Source organism: Oncorhynchus gorbuscha, linkage group LG16, assembly GCF_021184085.1.
Source record: "Oncorhynchus gorbuscha isolate QuinsamMale2020 ecotype Even-year linkage group LG16, OgorEven_v1.0, whole genome shotgun sequence".
Classification (NCBI taxonomy): Eukaryota; Metazoa; Chordata; class Actinopteri; order Salmoniformes; family Salmonidae; genus Oncorhynchus; species Oncorhynchus gorbuscha.
In genome coordinates, this window is record NC_060188.1 from 31,033,694 (window position 1) to 31,054,170 (window position 20,477).

Genomic DNA, 20,477 nt, shown 5'->3' on the forward strand with positions numbered 1-20,477 from the left:
AGGAGTAGTATGAGGGTGCGGCTAAAGGCTATCAAAACTGGTCGCCTAGAGCGTTGGGGACAGAGAATAAGAGGAGCAGGTTTCTGGGCATGGTAGAATATATTCAGGGCATAATGCGCAGACAGGGGTATGGTGGGGTGCAGGTACGGCGGAGGTAAGCCCAGGCACTGGGTGATGATGAGAGAGGTTTTATCTCTGGACATGCTGGTTGTAATGTGTGAGGTCACCGCATATGTGGGAGGTGGGACAAAGGAGGTATCAGGGGTATGAGGAGTGGGACTGGGGGCTCCATTGTGAACTAAAACAATGATAACTAACCTGACCAACAGTATACAAGGCATATTGACATTTGAGAGAGACATACAGCGAGGCATACAGTAATCACAGGTGTTGAATTGGGAAAGCTAGCTAAAACAGTGGATGAGACAACAGCTTATCAGCTAGCATAACAACAGCAGGTAAAATGGCATTGACTAGGCAACGGGGTCGACAGATAAAACAAACAAGCAGAATGGAGTACCGTGATTAATGGACAGTCCAGCGTGCATCAGCTATGTAGCCAAGTGATCAGAGTCCAGGGGCAGTGGTGGATGGGGCAGGGGGCTGGACTGGCGAGTGTTATCCAGGTTAAAAAAACTAACAATGACTAAATAGCTTGTAGCTAGTTAGCTGGTTAGCTTCTGGAGGTTCTTGAGTGTTCTTCTTGATAGCAATAATGGGTGATTTGAAAAGTCATAGTCAATCAATAAATAATATAATAATTATTTTAGCAAAAAGAGTTCTTTAATTTACAATCTGTAGAAGCTATGAGAAAAGAAAGGTTCAGTACTTTTGTGAAGCATCACATCACAGTTGAAAAATAGATGGCAAATAGAAATACAAAATGGATGGTGTTAAGAGATAGATGGGAGGGGTTGAATGGAGCTGAAGGGGGGGACTAATAACAACAAGAACCAATGTAAAACATATGGGGTGTGTAAAATGTATATAGGTTCAGAAATTTTGTGAAATAGCACAGTTAAAAATAGAATGAAAGTTTGTGTGTTTGTGTATATATATAAATGTATGTACAGTTGAACTCAAGTTTACATACACCTTAGCCGAATACATTTAAACTCAGTTGTTCACATTTCCTGACATTTAACCCTAGTAAAAATTCCCTGTCTTAGCTCAGTTAGGATCAGCACTTTATTTAAGAATAAAGTAGAGATTTATTTATTTCAGCTTTTATTTCTTTCATCACATTCCCAGTGGGTCAGAAGTTTACATACACTCAAATAGTATTTGGTAGCATTGCCTTTAAATTGTTTTACTTGGGTCAAACGTTTTGGGTAGCCTTCCACAAGCTTCCCACAAAAAGATGGGTGAATTTTGGCCCATTCCTCCTGACAGTTCTGCCCACAAATTTCATATAGGATTCAGGTCAGGGCTTTGTGATGGCCACTCCAAAACCTTTCCTTTGTTGTCTTTAAGCAATTTTGCCACAACTTTGGAAGTATGCTTTGGGTCATTGTCCATTTGGAAGACCCGTTTGTGACCATGCTATATCTTCCTGACTGATGTCTTGAGATGTTGTTTCAATATATCCACGTAATTTCCCCCCCTCATGATGCCATCGATTTGTGAAGTGCACCAGTCCCTCCTGCAGAAAAGCACCCCCACAACATGATGCTGCCTCTCCCATGCTTCACGGTTGGGATGGTGTTCTTCGGCTTGCAACCCTCCGCCTTTTTCCTCCAAACATAATGATGGCCAAAAGGTTCTATTTTTGTTACATCAGACCAGAGGACATTTCTCCAAAAAGTACGATCTTTGTCCCCATGTGCAGTTGCAAACCGGCTTTTTTTTATGGCGGTTTTGGAGCAGTGGCTTCTTCCTTGCTGAACGGCCTTTCAGGTTATGTCGATATAGGGCTCATTTTTACTGTGGATATAGATACTTTTGTACCTGTTTTGTCATGTATTGTCATGTTATGTCTTGTTCCTGTTCTTTCTCTTCTCTTCGTTTCCCCCTGCTGGTCGTATTAGGTTACCTTCTCTCCCTCTATCTCTCTCTCTCTCTATGGTCCCTTTCCTTCTCCCAGCTGTCCCTCATTCTCCTCTAACGACCTCGTTTACTCTCTCACACCTGTTCCCTCTTTTCCATCTGATTAGGTCTCTATGTCTCTCTGTTTCTGCTTCTTTCTTTGTCGGATTCTCGTTTGCTTCGCCCTTGTTCTGTCCTGTCGTAATCTGCCTCTTCATTAGATGCTGCAGGTGCCTCTGTCCTCTACGGCCCGCGCCTACCCGGAGGGACCTGCAGTCTGTTGCCGCTAGCCCTGCTATTCTCCTCTACTGCTAGAAGGGGACTAGTCAACCGATACATCTGAAGAGGATTTATGTTTTCCCTGTGTTTGAACATTAAAAGACTCTGTTTCTGTTAAACCGCTTTTGGGTCCTCACTCACCTGCATAACAGAAGAATCCGACCAAGAATGGACCCAGCGACTTCGGATCCTCTCCACTCAGCCGTCGAGATCCAGGGAGCGATGCTAGGCAGACACGAGCAGGAATTGTCTGTTGCTCGACATGCCGTTGAGACCCTGGCTGCCCAAGTCTCCGACCTCTCGAAACATATTCACCATCTCCGCCTCGATCCACCGGCTACTTCCAGGGCTTCCGAGTCTCCGGAGCCCAGAATTAATAACCCGCCGTGTTACTCTGGGGAGCCCACTGAATGCCGCTCGTTTCTCACCCAGTGTGATATTGTGTTTTCTCTCCAGCCCAACACGTACTCCAGGGGCACAGCTCGTATCGCCTACGTCATATCTCTCCTTACTGGACGGGCTCGTGAGTGGGGCACGGCAATCTGGGAGGCGAGGGCTGAGTGTACTAACCAGTATCAGAACTTTAAGGAGGAGATGATACGGGTTTTTGATCGTTCTGTTTTTGGGGAAGAAGCTTCCAGGGCTCTGTCTTCCCTATGTCAAGGTAATCGATCCATAACTGATTACTCTATAGAGTTTCGCACTCTTGCTGCCTCCAGTGACTGGAACGAGCCGGCTTTGCTCGCTCGTTTTCTGGAGGGTCTCCGCGCGGAGGTAAAGGATGAGATTCTCTCCCGGGAGGTTCCTTCCAGCGTGGATTCCTTGATTGAACTCGCTATTCGCATAGAATGACGGGTTGATCTTCGTCACCGAGCTCGTGGAAGGGAACTCGCGTTATCCGTTGCCCCTCTCTCCGCATCACTACCATCTTCCCCCACTGGCTCAGGTGCTGAGCCTATGCAGCTGGGGGGTATTCGCATCTCGAATAAGGAGAGGGAACGGAGAATCACCAACCGCCTCTATCTCTATTGCGGTTCCGCTGGTCATTTTGTCATTTCATGTCCAGTAAAAGGCCAGTGCTCATCAGTAAGCGGAGGGCTACTGGTGAGCGCAACTACTCAGGTCTCTCCTTCTAGATCCTGTACTACCTTGTCGGTCCATCTACGCTGGACCGGTTCGGCAGCTTCCTGCAGTGCCTTGATAGACTCTGGGGCGGAGGGCTGTTTTATGGAGGAAGCCTGGGCTCGGGAACATGACATTCCTCTCAGACAGTTAGGGGAGCCCACGGACTTGTTCGCCTTGGATGGTAGTCCTCTCCCCAGGATTCAGCGTGAAACGCTACCTTTAACCCTCACTGTCTGGTAATCATAGCGAAACCATTTCTTTTTTAATTTTTCGTTCACCTTTTACACCTGTTGTTTTGGGCCATCCCTGGCTAGTGTGTCATAATCCTTCTATTAATTGGTCTAGTAATTCTATCCTCTCCTGTCTCTTGTCATGTGAAGTGTTTAATGTCTGCTATCCCTCCTGTTTCCTCTGTCCGTTCTTCACAGGAGGAGCCTGGTGATTTGACAGGGGTGCCGGAGGAATATCACGATCTGCGCACGGTGTTCAGTCGGTCCAGGGCCACCTCCCTTCCTCCGCACCGGTCGTATGATTGTAGTATTGATCTCCTTCCGAGTACCACTCCCCCACAGGGTAGACTATACTCTCTGTCGGCTCCCGAACGTAAGGCTCTCAAAGATTATTTGTCTGTAGCTCTCGACGCCGGTACCGTAGTCCCTTCCTCCTCTCCCGCCGGAGCGGGGTTTTTCTTTGTTAAGAAAAAGGACGGGACCCTGCGCCCCTGCGTGGATTATCGAGGGCTGAATGACATAACGGTTAAGAATCGTTATCCGCTTCCCCTTATGTCTTCAGCCTTCGAGATCCTGCAGGGAGCCAGGTTTTTCACTAAGTTGGACCTTCGTAACGCTTACCATCTCGTGCGCATCAGGGAGGGGGACGAGTGGAAAACGGTGTTTAACTCTCCGTTAGGGCACTTTGAATACTGGGTTCTGCCGTTCGGCCTCGCTAACGCTCCAGCTGTCTTTCAGGCATTAGTGAATGATGTACTGAGAGACATGCTGAACATCTTTGTTTTCGTTTACCTTGACGATATCCTGATTTTTTTCACCGTCACTCCAGATTCATGTTCAGCACGTTCAACGTGTCCTCCAGCGCCTTTTAGAGAATTGTCTTTATGTGAAGGATGAGAAGTGCGCTTTTCATGTCTCCTCCGTCACATTTCTCGGTTCTGTTATTTCCGCTGAAGGCATTAAGATGGATCCCGCTAAGGTCCAAGCTGTCAGCGATTGGCCCGTCCCTAAGTCACGTGTCGAGCTGCAGCGCTTTCTCGGCTTCGCGAATTTCTATCGTCGTTTCATCCGTAATTTCGGTCAGGTGGCAGCTCCTCTCACAGCCCTTACTTCTGTCAAGTCGTGCTTTAAGTGGTCCGTTTCCGCCCAGGGAGCTTTTGATCTCCTCAAGAAGCGTTTTACATCCGCACCTATCCTTGTTACACCTGACGTCTCTAGACAGTTCATTGTCGAGGTTGACGCGTCAGAGGTGGGCGTGGGAGCCATCCTTTCCCAGCGCTCCCATTCTGACGACAAGGTCCACCCTTGCGCGTATTTTTCTCATCGCCTGTCGCCGTCGGAACGTAACTATGATGTGGGAAACCGCGAACTGCTCGCCATCCGCTTAGCCCTAGGCGAATGGCGACAGTGGTTGGAGGGGGCGACCGTTCCTTTTGTCGTTTGGACTGACCATAGGAACCTTGAGTACGTCCGTTCTGCCAAACGACTTAATGCGCGTCAGGCTCGTTGGGCGTTGTTTTTCGCTCGTTTCGAGTTCGTGATTTCTTATCGTCCGGGCTCTAAGAACACCAAGCCTGATGCTTTATCCCTCCGCACAGGCTTTTGTCCAACGTTGTGAGCGCACCTAGAAGAGGGTCAGGTCTGCACTTTGCCGTTATAGGGCGCAGACTGTGAGAGCCGCTAATAAGCGTAGGACTAAGAGTCCTAGATATTGTCGCGGTCAGAGAGTATGGCTCTCCACTCGTAACCTTCCCCTTATGACAGCTTCTCGCAAGTTGACCCCGCGGTTCATTGGTCCGTTCCATATTTCTCAGGTCATTAATCCTGTCGCAGTGCGACTTCTTCTTCCGCGACATCTTCGTCGCGTCCACCCGGTCTTCCATGTCTCCTGTGTCAAGCCCTTTCTTCGCGCCCCCGTTCGTCTTCCCACCCCCACCCCCATCCTTGTCGAGGGCGCACCTATCTACAGGGTCCGGAAGATTTTGGACATGCGTCCTTGGTCATCAGTACCTAGTGGATTGGGAGGGGTACGGTCCTGAGGAAAGGAGTTGGGTTCCTTCTCGGGACGTGCTGGACCGTTCGCTGATCGATGATTTCCTTATTATATTATTATTATATTATTATTATATTATTTCCTCCGTTGCCGCCAGGTTTCCTCCTCGAGTGCGCCAGGAGGCGCTCGGTGAGTGGGGGGTACTGTCATGTATTGTCATGTTATGTCTTGTTCCTGTTCTTTCTCTTCTCTTCGTTTCCCCCTGCTGGTCGTATTAGGTTACCTTCTCTCCCTCTATCTCTCTCTCTCTCTATGGTCCCTTTCCTTCTCCCAGCTGTCCCTCATTCTCCTCTAACGACCTCGTTTACTCTCTCACACCTGTTCCCTCTTTTCCCTCTGATTAGGTCTCTATTTCTCTCTCTGTTTCTGCTTCTTTCTTTGTCGGATTCTCGTTTGCTTCGCCCTTGTTCTGTCCTGTCGTAATCTGCCTCTTCATTAGATGCTGCATTTGATCAGGTGCCTCTGTCCTCTACGGCCCGCGCCTACCCGGAGGGACCTGCAGTCTGTTGCCGCTAGCCCTGCTATTCTCCTCTACTGCTAGAAGGGGAATAGTCAACCGATACATCTGAAGAGGATTTATGTTTTCCCTGTGTTTGAACATTAAAAGACTCTGTTTCTGTTAAACCGCTTTTGGGTCCTCACTCACCTGCATAACATGTTTCTACCAGCATCTTCACAAGGTCCTTTGCTGTTGTTCTGGGATTGATTTGCACTTTTCGCACCAAAGTACGTTCATCTCTAGGAGACAGAACGCGTCTCCTTCCTGAGCGGTATGACTGCTGCGTGGCCCCATGGTGTTCATACTTGTGTACTGTTGTTTATACACATGAATGTTATACCTTCAGGAGTTTGGAAATTGCTCCCAAGGATGAGCCAGACTTGTGGAGGTCTACAATTTTGTTTCTGAGGTATTGCCTGATTTCTTTTGATTTTCCCATGATGTAAAGCAAAGAGGCACTGAGTTTGAAGGTAGGCCTTGAAATACATCCACAGGTACACCTCCAATTGACTCAAATTATGTCAATTAGCCTATCAGAAGCTTCTAAAGTCATGACATATTTTTCTGGAATTTAGTGGAACTTAAAACTTTCCACCTTCTCCTTCTCCAGCAATGTGGCGATGTTGTTTCCTACCTTCACAGCACTTGAAGAATGTTGGAAATAACAATGGGCAAGTATTGTACAATACATGTGTGCAAAGCGCTTACCCGAGAAGACTCACTGCTGTAACCGCTGCCCAAGGTGTTTGTAACATATATTGACTCAGGGGCATAGACTTATCTAATCAAGTTATTTTAGTATTTTAATTTTCATTATTCTTTAAATGTACTTTTTCTTCCACTTTGACGAGTAGATAATAATGAAATTTATTTTAATCCCACTTTGCAACACAATAAAACGTGAAGAAATCCAAGGAGGTAGAGCACTACCTATGGGGGCCTGGTTAAAAGTAATGTACTGTAAAAGGTATAGGGGGACATTTGGGGCACTGGTCCTGGCTCACCTGTACTGTATTGTCTCTGAGGTTGTGGAGGCTCTCAGCTTGGTCATTAGGATTCTCACAATGTTGAAGAGGAATATAAAGTTGATCTGAAAACAGAGAGAAAATAAGAATGTAGGAAGATTTACATTGGTAAGTTATGAGAAAGAACCATTTAATAAAACAATCTTTGTCTGTGCTGGAAATAACTGTCACATGGTTGACATTTTTCTCAATACATTTCAGGAAATTAGAAAAGATGTGTCACAGGCTTGACCTTTCTCTCAGAACATTGCAGTCAATGGGAAAATATGAGTGTAACAGGTTAGACATTTTTCTCAATACATTGCAGTCAATGCGAAAATCTGATAGTCACAGGGTTTCAAGTTTTCAGGCTGATATTGGGCTGATACAGTATCTTGACTGTATGTTAAACAAGGAGTAAAAAAAGCCAATGTAATGCTTCAGAGCAAGGTTTTAGGATTATTGACTACTGAGGAAAATCAATACAAATCTATTTTTTACATTAAAATGTAGCGTACTGGGAGTTACCTCTGTTGCAGAGGCTTGATTCATTAGAGTTACCAGCCCCAAAAATTGCGTCGAAGGGTTCAAGCAAGACACATCTCAACATCAAGGAGACTGTGTGAATCAGGCCTTCATGGTCAAATTGATGCAAAGAAACCACTACTAAAGGACAGCAATAATAAGAAGACTTGGTTGGGCAAAAAAACATGGGCAATGGACATTAGAAGAGTGGAAATCTGTCCTTTGGTCTGATGAGTCCAAATTTGAGATTTGTGGTTCCAACTGCCGTGTATTTCTGAGACGCAGAGTAGGTGAACGGATTATCTCCGCATGTGTGGTTCACACCATGGAGCATGGAGGAGTTGGTGTGAGGGTGCTTTGCTGGTAACACTGTCAGTGATTTATTTCGAATTCAAGGCACACTTAACCTGCATGGCTACCACAGCATTCTGGAGTGATACGCCATCCCATCTGGTTTACGCTTAGTGGGACTATCATTTGTTATAATGACCCAACACACCTCCAGGCTGTGTAAATTCTATTTGACCAAGAAGTAGAGTGATGGAGTGCTGCATCAGATAACCTGGTCTCCACAACCCAATTGAGATGGTTTGGGATGAGTTGGACCACAGAGTGAAGGAAAAGCAGCCAACAAGTACTCAGCATATGTGGGAACTCATTCAAGACTGTTGGAAAAGCATTTCAGGTGAAGCTGGTTGAGAGAATGCCAAGAGTGTGCAAATCTGACAAAATCTGGCTACTTTGAAGAATCTCAAATATAAAATATATTTGGATTTGTTTAATACTTTTAAGGTTACTACATGATTCCATATGTATTATTTCATAGTTTTGATATCTTCACTATTTTTCTACAATGTAGAAAATAGTCAAAATAAGGAAAAAACGTTGAATGAGTAGTTGTCCAAACCTTTGACTAGTACTGAATTTTCAATCATGTTCCAACGTTATGTGTGAGTATGTGATTAGTTATCTCGGGAGAAGGCATGAGATAAACAGTCACCTATTTAAACTTTCTGATAATCAAAGGTTAGTGATTCATTTTATCTATATTTATGCTTTTGTGAATGTGAATAATCACTGTGTGCGCTTTGGTGGTCATTTGGTGGTCATCTAACGTAAATATATGTTGTGTTTTCGCTGTAAAACATTTTAAAAGTCGGACACGATGGGTAGATTAACAAGATGTTTATCCTTTATTTGCTGTCTTGGACTTGTTAATGTGTGAAAGTAAAATATTTCTAAAGAATATTTTTTTTCAGCTGAAAGGGAGGGGATGTTCCCTTTAGGGAACTCCTTGTGCCCCCTAGTCCCAACAGGTTAAGGAGGAAATGAGAGTGTAAAGAGAGTCAAAGTGAGCTAAAACGGTCACAGTTTAATGTGCTGCCAATCATTTACGATTCATACATATGATCCTCATATCATATTCATTCCAACTGACCCAGTCACTTCTCAATATGTGTAGTAGGTGTCACACCGTTCAAATAGCTTCACACGATGGTATTACTGCATGTGCGTGAGTGTGTGCGTTGGAAGGCTGCGGTATAAAGTTCACACACCATTGAATGTCAATGACCTTTCTACTGTTTGCCTTGAAGCAATTGCTTGACGTCGAAAAACAATTTTCTGCTTGAGTGCCACAATAATGTTATTTTGTCAGTGTTCCTAACTGTGCGGTGCTGTAAATACACACACACTTAGAGGGAAGGTGTAAAGGGGAAGAACTTGGTGTAGGAAAACCTAACGAGGACAAGGCTAGAACACTATGTCTATAAATGTCTATACTAGGAGGAAAAATATGGAGAAATGTGAAAAGGATTGTGTAACACTGTCTTACCAGCAACACCAGGATCATTGGGCCCTGGTAGATGTAATCTGTGTACACTCCTGCCTTCTTCCCAAACCAGCACCTGCAATTTAGAACACAGAGAGTTGAGCCAATCATACTGGCAGATGCACAAGGTCCACCAGTCACATTTTTTCAATGACAAAGAAGACTGCGGGACCTTTGCCAACATTTATTTTTTTATAGTTGACTAAAATGAGCATCGGCCTCGGCCAGTCACAATTGACATCATAGGTAGGTGAGAGGGCTTAGCCTATCAAAGCCAGTACTGGCAGAGAACAAGAGGACTTTGTAAAGTCCAGCACTCATCTCTAGCAACAGAAAATACCTAAAACAAATAATTTTGTGGAATTACATCCACTTTGCAGTGGGATGAAAAAAGGATGAATAAAGGAAGAGAAGACAAGGGGATGAGATGCCTCAGATTCACTCATTCTACAGACTCAGTTCAGTGGAGTGAATCGTTCATTTGTTCTGTCTTCACCTTGTTGGTATCAGAGCGAGAGAGCAAAACGGCTCATGGTAAAAAAAAAGCAGAGGGATTGGGGGAACTGTGTCTGGATAGAGAAGCCAAGTGCACTACTTTTATGATTTAAAAATATATATATATTATTGTAAACTCAGCAAAAAAAGAAACATCCTCTCACTGTCAACTGTTGATTTTCAGCAAATTTAACATGTGAATATATTTGTATGAACATAACAAGATTCAACAACTGAGACATAAACTGAACAAGTTCCACAGACATGTTAAAAACAGAAATTGAATAATGTGTCCCTGATCACTGGGGGGGGTCAAAGTAACAGTCAGTATCTGGTGTGACCACCAGCTGCATTAAGTACTGCAGTGCATCTCCTCCTCATGGACTGCACCAGATTTGCCATTTCTTGCTGTGAGATGTTACCCCACTCTTCCACCAAGGCACCTGCAAGTCCCCGGACATTTCTGGAGGGAATAGCCCTCGCCGTCACCCTCCAATCCAACAGGTCCCAGACGTGCTCAATGGAATTGAGATCCGGGCTCTTCGCTGGTCATGGCAGAACATTGACATTCCTGTCTTGCAGGAAATCACGCACAGAACTAGCAGTATGCCTGGTGGCATTGTCATGCTGGAGGGTCATGTCAGGATGAGCACCACATGAGGGAGGAGAATGTCTTCCCTGTAATGCACAGTGTTGAGATTGCCTGAAATGATAACAAGCTCAGTCCGATGATGCTATGACACACCACCCCAGACCATGACGGACCCTCCACCTCCAAATCGATCCCGCTCCAGAGTACAGATCTCGGTGTAACGCTCATTTCTTCGATGATAAAAGCGAATCCGACCATCACCCCTGGTGAGACAAAACTGTGATTCATCAGTGAAGAGCCCTTTTTGCCAGTCCTGTCTGGACCAGCGATGGTGGGTTAGTGCCCATAGGCAACGTTGTTGCAAGTGATGTCTGGTGAGGACCTGCCTTACAACAGGCCTGCAAGCCCCCCATCCAGTCTCTCTCAGCCTATTGTGGACAGTCTGAGCACTGATGGAGGGATTGTGCGTTCCTGGTGTAACTCGGGCAGTTGTTGCCATCCAGTACCTGTCCCGCAGGTGTGATGTTCGGATGTAACGATCTAGCGCTGGTGTTGTTACAAGTGGTCTGCAATTGCGCCGACGATAAATTGTCCTCCCTGTAGTGCTGTCTTAGGCGTCTCACAGTACGGACATTGCAATTTATTGCCCTGGCCACAACTGCAGTCCACATGCCTCCTTGCAGCATGCCTAAGGCACGTTCACGCAAATGAGCAGGGACCCTGGGCATTTTTCTTTTGGTGTTTTTCATAATTAATCTTGTTTTGGAGACAGCTCTGCACTAGCTGGTACAGCCACAAAGTCCAAAAATCTGATTTTAAACCGAACCCTAACCTTAATCCTAACCTTAACTATACTGCTAGCCCTAATGCCTAACCTTAAATTAAATTCAAAAAGGCAACCTCTGTTTTCATGATTTTTTGCAATATAGCCAATTTTGACCTGGCAAATAAGGGGACATCGCTCAGTTCTGCCACCAGGGCAAGACTCATGGCAATAAATGTCAACCTGCTATTCTGTATGCAGAGAAATGGCCGGTTACAGGTTCACTAAGACTCCCTTAAAATGTGAATGAATTGATTGTTTAATGACTTGGCAGAAAGCACAATTAAGGAGATGACTAGGCGGCATCCATCTCTCATCCACTACAATGATCACTCTGATGGGTCTGAAAGGAGCTAGACACGGACAAGATTGTTGCCTGATTCCAAAGACAAATCAATACCACAGGGACATGAATAGAGATAGAGAGAACCCGAGAGAGAATGAGAAAAAAAAGTGCTTACTTTTCATTGTCGTAGTAAAGCTTGCCAATGGCCCATGCGATGATGATTGGAAGAGGGATACCTGTAAAACATCACACATCGTCTCTGTTACAGTTGACTTTCATTCTTTGTGATGAGTGAAATTAATCAATCAACCCACATCCGTCTTTCCTTTGATGAATTAAGTGTTAACTCACACCACCCGATGCAGATGAACATCCACTTGCGTAGCTTGTCCGTAGAGTAGGTGAGCACGATGGCTGTATGCAGGTAGCAGCCCTCCCCAAACATCCAGAAGAAGTTTGTCACATGGAAATAGTTATAGGCTGCCGTGACAAGCCGGCACCACAACTTTTATAGAGAGGAAGGAAAGAATAACAAAAAATATTAAGGCTAGTAAAAATGAAAAAAAAGTGAGAGCTGTCAAGCCACCACTGGTTCCTTTCTTCACTCCTTAGGGGGTTGTTGCCGATCCAGGCTGCATCTGAAATGGCGCCCTGTAGGCCCTTGTCAAAAGTAGTGCTCTATATAGGGAATAGGGTGCCATTTCGGATGCAGCCCTGGTTCTCAAAAAAACACTCAATTTGCGAGTGATACTCCACCGTGGAATCCTTATTTAACATATGCAGCTTGTTGAGCTCCGAGCTCTGAGTAGTGTCAAAAGGTCTCTCTGAATGTTTCCAATTTGGGACTGGTATATAGGCAGATGTCTGGCAAACAAAGATCACCGCGGCAGTATAAGAATGGCAAATTTGACCTCCTGCATTACTTGTTAACCTGTTAAGTCTACCCCTGTTTACTGCCCCTTCTGGAGGAATTGGGTACCCATATAAAACAGGATACATTTTTGTCAAAAGTTGCTAATATATGCATATAAAAATATTATCGAATAGAAAACACTCTAAAGCTTCTAAAACCGTTTAAATTTAGTCTCTATGTAAAGCAGAAGTCTCAGGGCATGCATTCTCCCAAAGTCTCTCTTGTCATGGAAAAAGTTGGCCCAACTTTGACGTCATCGTATACGCCTTCCCAAACAACTACCGCTCTGGGAACAGTCTGTACGTGTTCAGCGCGAAGCCTGCTTTCAATGGGGCTTCTCATTGTGAGAATCGCGTGCTCACGAGACGTTGAGCGTGCCGAAAGGTCTCGGTCACGCGAAAAAAAAGTGTACGATTATGCGCGCGCTCTGCTCCGTCTTTTCTTCAGGATCGATTAAAAGACGTGTGTGTTTCACTTCATCCTCACAATTGCTGTACACCTTTATAACATGTTAAAGCTTAATTATGAACATAGTTTGACAAGTTTACTTGACATATAATATATATTTTCGACGTTTTGGTGCGCATCCACTTGAATTTTGCCTACATTTCGACCGAAATGTGGCTATTTTGAGAACCGAAAGACACAGACTTGAAAATTAAACGCTGTTTTGGTAAGTATAATCCCTTCCAGGTCTTTTGATGGAAGAACAGCAAAGGTAAGGGAATATTTATGTGTTAATTTTGGGTTTCTGTCGACTCCAAGATAGAGGAGGCATAATGATACATTTGGAGCGCCGACTCCTAGTATAGCCTAGTGAACTCAACCTGTAACGTTAAAAATAAATGTAACACAGCGATTGCATTTAGAAGAAGTGTATCTTCCTATACATATGTAAAACATGCATATTTAGTCAAAGTTTATGATGTGTATTCCTTGTTAGCTGACGTTATCTGCCGGAGCTATTTCATTTCTCCTGACATTTTAGTAGCATTTTTTGAACGATGCGTCATTGTAAACAGAGATTAATGGATATATATTGCAGATTATTGAAAAAAATGAATGTACTGTGTAACATGTTATATTACTGTCATCTGATGAAGATTTCAAAAGGTTAGTGAAATGATTTTTTTTTTTAATCCTGCGTTTGTTGATTGCATATTTTTTCCTACTTGGCTATGCTAATAAGCTATGTCTGCGGTGGTGGTTTGACATAAATATGTGCTATGTTTTCGCCGTAAAACATTTTAGAAATCCGACTTGTTGCCTGGATTCACAACGAGTGTAGCTTTAATTCAATACCCTGCATGTGTATTTTAATGAACGTTTGAGTTTTAACTAATACTATTAGCATTTAGCGTAGCGCATTTGCATTTCCAGAGCTCTAGATGGGACGCCTGCGTGCCAGTTAGGAGCAAGAGGTTAAACTGCATCATAGCTCTCACTTCCCATGGCCTATGATAGTCTGAGTCATCCAACACTGACAATACCTCTCAACAAGTCCAAAGTCTATATAGATCTGCTATCTTAACCTCTCTTGGGTAGGGGACAGTATTTTCACGCCCGGATGAAAAGAGTGCCCAAAGTAAACTGCCTGTTACTCAGGCCCAGAAGCTAGGATATGCATCTAATTGGTAGATGTGGACAGAAAACACTCTAATGTTTCTAAAACTGTTAAAATAATGTCTGTGACTACAACAGAACTGATATGGCAGGTGAAACCCCGAGAACAAACCATCCCCCCCCAAGAAAAATTCAGCCTACCACTATTTTCAATGGCTGTCACCTTTATTATAAGGCGAAGTCCTCCCAGATTACAGTTCCTAGGGCTTCCACTAGATGTCAACAGTCTTTAGAAAGAGTTTCAGGCTGTTTTTTGGAAAAATGAGCCAGAAATGGTTTTTCTAGGTGGCTCCCATTTTGGCTGTAGTGTTTCCAAGCGTGTGAATGAGAGCGCGTTCTTTGGTATTTTTCTCCGGAAAAGACTAACAATTCTCCGTCTTAAATTGTATAGTTTATTTACGTATTAGGGTACCTAAGGTTTGATTATAAATGTTGTTTGACTTGTTTGGAAAAGTTTATTAGTAAGGTTTGGGATTCTGTTTTTATGCATTTTGATGGAGGGAAACTGGGTGGATGATTGACTTAAGCACGCCAGTTAAACTAAGTTTTTATGGATATTGTAACGGTTTTCTTTAGGTGAAGTAGAGGCAGATCAAAATGCAGCGTGGTTGTTATTCATTGTACTTTAATAAAGAAACTGTACACGAATAAACTAACAAAACAACAAACGTGCGAAAACCTAAAACAGTCCTATCTGGTGCAAAACACAGAGACAGGAACAATCACCCACGAACACACAGTGAAACCCAGGCTACCTAAATATGGTTCCCAATCAGAGACCATGACTAACACCTGCCTCTGATTGAGAACCATATCAGGCCAGACATAGAAATAGACAAACAAGACATCCAACATAGAAGGCCCACTCAGATCACACCCTGACCAACCAAAACATAGAAACATGCAAAGCAAACTATGGTCAGGGTGTGACAGATATAAAGAAGGACATTATCGAACAAATGGACCATTTGATGTAACTGGTACCTTTTGGAGTGCCAACAGAAGAAGATCATCAAAAGTAAGGCATTAATTATATCACTATTTTTGACTTTCGTGTCGCACCTGCCTGGTTGAAATATGTTTTTCATGGTTTTGTATGCGAGGCGCTGTCCTCAGATAATCGCACTGTGTGCTTTCGCCGCGAAGACTTTTTGAAATCTGACACAGCTGCTGGATTAATTTCTCAGGGATATGTGGGATGGTAGCGACCCATCTCGCCAACAGCCAGTGAAATTGCAGGGTGCCAAATTCAAAACAACAGAAATCCCATACTTAAAATTCCTCAAACATACAAGTATTCTACACCATTTTAAAGATAAACTTCTTGTAAATCCAGCCACATTGTCTGATTTCAAATAGGCTTCACAGCGAAAGCACACCAAACGATTATGCTAGGTCAGCACCTAGCCACAGAAAACCATACAGCTATTTCCCAGCCAAGGAGAGAGCTCACAAAAATCAGAAATAGCAATTAAATGTATCACTAACCTTTGATCTTCATCAGATGCCACTCACAGGACATCATGTTACACAATAAATGTGTGTTTTGTTCGACAAAGTTCATCTTTATGTCCAAAAACCTCATTTCAAATTGGTGTGTAAAGATCAGAAATGCATTGTCTCAAACAAACATTCGGTGAAAGTGCAGAGAGCCACATCAAATGACAGAAATACTCATAATAAACATTGATAAAAGATACAAGTGTTATACATGGAAATATAGATAAACTCCTCCTTAATCCAACCGTTGTATCAGATTTCAAAATGGCTTGACGGCGAAAGCACACATTATGGTAGGTCAGCAGAAAAACATCCAGTCATTTTCCAAAGGAGAGGTGTCAGAAAAGTCAGAAATAGAGTTATAAATATTCACTTACCTTTGATGATCTTGATCGGATTGCACTCCCAGGAATCCCAGGTCCACAATAAATGTTTGTTTTGTTTGATAAAACCCATCATTTATGTCCAAATACCTCCTTTTTGTTTGCGCGTTTAGCCCAGTAATCCAAATGCATAATGCACAATCACTTGTACAGACAAAAAGTCAAAAAGTTTTATTACAGTTCATAGAAACATGACAAACTATGTATAGAATCAATCTTTAGGATGTTTTTAACATACATCTTCAATAATGTTCCAACCGGAGAATTCCTTTGTCTTTAGAAATGCAATGGAATGCAGCTACCTCTCACGGGAGCGCGCGTGATCAGCTCATGGCACTCTGCCAGACACCTGGTTGAAACAGCTCTCTTTCTCTCCCCCTCACAGTAGAAGCCTCAAACAAGGTTCTAAAGACTGTTTTAATCTAGTGTAAGCCTTAGGAAGTGCAATATGACCGCATAGAGACTGTACATTCGATAGGCAATGACGTGAAAAACTACAAACCTCATATTTCCCACTTCCTGGTGGATTTTTTCTCAGGTTTCTGCCTGCCATATGAGTTCCGTTATACTCACAGACATCATTCAAACAGTTCTAGAAACTTATCTACTAATTACATGCATATTCTAGCTTTTGGGCCTGAGTAGCAGGCAGTTTACTCTGGGCACCTTTCTATCCAAGCTACTCAATACTGCCCCACAGTCCCAAAGAAGTTAACAAGAAGTTAAGCTTTATTTTGATGTATTACACTTGTGATTTTATGAAAGTTAAATATTTATAATTCTGTAGTTTGAATTTCGTGCTCTGCAATTTCACCGGATGTTGGCCAGGTGGGACGCCACCTGCCCATAAGACGTTAATTTGATCACTCTGTTGTCGCAGATAATTTTCCTGCGCAGCAGAAAATTCTAATTGTAGCGTATTCAAGGTTTAGAAAGGGTTCTAAAGTTTGCAATTTTCACTTTGAAATGTAAAACTATTTGTCCTAAAGAAACCTTTATCAACACCAACAAAAATGTCCATTAATTCAAATCCACATAATAATTCACATTCTCTGCAGCTGCAGGATTATTTTCATGCTGTGAGGAACTGGTCAATTTAAGATAGTACACATCTGTATGCTACTTTTAGCACTTCAACCTCTATCTTTGACAATTACTGAGACCAGGTCATTGAGGGCCACTTGGGAGTTACTTTGGATTGAAAGAGTCAGAGAATGGCACTTGGGGGAGTCTGGACTAGGTGTTGTGAGAGCAAAATTTAAAGACTATGTCATAATACTGTAATTGCGTCAAATGGTTGTTTTATGCAACAGAATAGAGGGTTCTTATAACTCTATTGTGTCTGTGTGAACTGATAGTGGGCCTCTTGGAGATTTAACACTGACAGAAGATGCATGATGTCTTTGGTTGATAAACCTAAAGAGACCACATTCCATAGCATGGGTTATGTTTTTGTACTGGTGTACCAGGGGGAGATGGCTCCGGTATGGAGTTGGGGGGACAGACCCTGGTCTCTATACAATGAAAATAGTCTCCATAGGGGATACTGTCTGCTGTGAATTCTAAGCATCTTAACCTTGTGACTCAATCCATACATCTGTTGTTTGTCATGTAGACTGAAGGGGGTGTATCGTTCCTATAAAAGACCATGGTATCTTTTGTCGTTGGGCTCTTAACGAATCGCTTACGGGTGGTTCGTTGACAACCTCCATTACTGCAGTCATTAAATAATAAGGTTTACTTGTTTTGAAGAAATTGAAAAGTCTCTCCTTTTGATTACAATAATTCCACGACAGTGTCTACAGCTGGGCGATGAGACAGGAGATCTGTCAGTCTTTAATCTTTCTCTCAAGATTGAGGAAAGATGACTCATTGGGCGATGATATCAGTTCGGAAAGAGGGGGGAGATGCTCCTCGTTGGCGTTTGTTCAAAAGTAGCAAAGCCCATCTCTGAAGGCCTGTGATGAATATGTTGTCTAAGTGTTTAAAACTATAGTAGTTTCATGAAAATTCCTTAACATATGTAAGACTAGAATCTTAGACAAGAACTCCTTATTGTCATGCAGGTCGGGAGTGGCCTTGGTTCACAATCAAAATAAGGAGTCCTTCTCACTTTTCCTTTTCACGACAATAAGAACAAATATTCTAATTTAGCATTTGTTCAGGTAGTTATTCATATGGTACCTAGTGAAAAGAAAAGAGTAATGTACTGAGTGGGAAATATCTCTATTCAATATGAAAGTGTCATTGACTCCTTGTCCAGCTTCACAGTCTCACCCCACTTACTTCAAGGACATACCAAAAGACTCCCTGACCCTGTACTACCCATCCAATCATCAAAGTCGCAAAGAAAATGGGACTCTACAGCCAGCAATCTCAGTGTATTTGGGCTAAGATCCCAAGTTACCCTTTCCAATTCCCTCCACTCTACCCCTTGTGTAGTCTAAAGGCATTTCAGGGCAGCTGTCAAATCAGGATCGCAGTTCATTCACAACTCTCCATTTTCTCGAGCCTCTACTCTAATCGACCCATTGAGGGTGAGAGACTCCCAGTCCGAACAGTGAAGTGGGGCCGTGGTTGAGTGTGATAGCGTGATATCGCTACCATCCTGACATCCCCGCCACTGACACACGTCCCCTCTATATTCGCAGGGGGAACCCAGTGTACCAAGGACAAGAAAAAACACAAAAATTACAGCTTTCAAAAGTGAAAAATAACTCTCCTGAGGTTCGAGAGTTGCTTTTGACCGAGCCAACTCCCGTTTTGAAAATAGAGAATCATCTTTTGAGGCAACAGCTGAGAAACAGGTGAGGGGATGCACTGTACCAAAATGATTGAATGGCAGGAATCAACGCATTAGCTGACGTGTTCTCAGTTAGGATAAGCCTAGTATGCATATATCTGTCTTTAACTGCATTCGTTTTTCATAAACAGTACGCTCTAAATAGTATGTAGTACAATTGCAACACAGTTACAGTGCCACGAAATAGGATTCTTGCATACAGAACTGCTTTAACTCAGTGGCAATTAAGGGTTTCAAGCATGAACTGCTCATTTAAAGTCCTGCCACATCTCAATTGGGAAAAGGTCTGGACTTTGACGAGGCCATTCCAAAACTTCCAATTTGTTGCTTTTTAACTATTTTCATGACTTGATTGTGTGTTTTGGATCATTGTCTTGCTGCATTGTCTTGCTGCATTGTCTTGCTTCAGCTCACAGACGGATGGCCTGACATTCAGCATTATCTGATACAGCGCAGAATCCATAGTTCCTTTTATTAAGGAAAGTAGTCCAGGTCCTGATGCAGCAAAGCATCCCCAAACCATCACACTACCACTGCCATGCTTGACCGTTGGCATTCGGTTCTTACTGTGGAATGTAATGTTTGGGTTTTAACCAGACATAATGGGACCCATCTTGTTGGACAAGGGACATCTCAGCCGGCCAAACCCTCTCCTAACCCAGACGACGCTGAGCTAATTGTGTGTCGCCTCATGGGTCTCCCGGTTGCGGCCAGGATCAAACCAGGATCTGTAGTGACGCCTCTAGCACTACGATGCAGTGCCTTTCTTTTTTTTTTAAATGTGACCTTTATTTAACTAGGCAAGTCAGTTAAGAACAAATTCTTATTTTCAATGACGGCCTTGGAACAGTGGGTGAACTGCCTTGTTCAAGGGCAGAACAACAGATTTCTACCTTGTCAGCTCGGAGTTTCGATCTTGAAACCTTTGCGTTAACCACCTCTAACCACTAGGCTACCTGCCGCCTTAAATCACTGCGCCACTCTGGAGGCCTCTGGGTTGCTTTGAGCACGCCCAGTCTGTCTTCTTAGGTCAGATATTGACAGTGAGGGTTGGATTCATTCATTTCTGAGGGCTGGGGGCCCGGAGGGGGTGATGAGCTAATTAGTAAAGTACCAGTAAATTCTAATTGAAAGAGCTGGGAAGGAAAAGAAGCATGTTCTCTTATCTCTGAGATGAGGGATGTTTGCAGAAGCAATAACATCAAGAGGCAGGCGAGCTAAGGGACAATTAACAGTGAACCAGGACAACATGATGGTACTCCAAAGCCTGTTAGGTAGTTCGGAGTATTTGTGCGTGCGCCCGGACCCTGGAGATGTTTTTGAAATGATTGCTGTGACATTGCAATCCAATTTGATCGGAGAGAGGAAAAAGGAGGATGAGTGAAAGTGAAAGTTTGAATGTGTGTGTGTGTGTGTGTGTGTGTGTGTGTGTGTGTGTGTGTGTGTGTGTGTGTGTGTGTGTGTGTGTGTGTGTGTGTGTGTGTGTGT

General features: G+C 43.5%; 1 protein-coding gene across 1 annotated transcript in view; it reads right to left on the reverse strand.

Annotated features, from left to right (window-relative positions):
• The window catches only part of crhr1 (corticotropin releasing hormone receptor 1), a 183,688-nt gene that overhangs the window by 29,247 nt on the left and 133,964 nt on the right, over window positions 1-20,477 (reverse strand). Inside the window, exons 8-11 of the mRNA XM_046306321.1 lie at window positions 12,119-12,272; window positions 11,943-12,003; window positions 9,575-9,647; window positions 7,216-7,301 (exon numbers count right to left, since the gene is read on the reverse strand). Coding sequence (XP_046162277.1) covers window positions 7,216-7,301; window positions 9,575-9,647; window positions 11,943-12,003; window positions 12,119-12,272 — 374 coding nt within the window. The remainder of the gene's footprint in view (window positions 1-7,215; window positions 7,302-9,574; window positions 9,648-11,942; window positions 12,004-12,118; window positions 12,273-20,477) is intronic.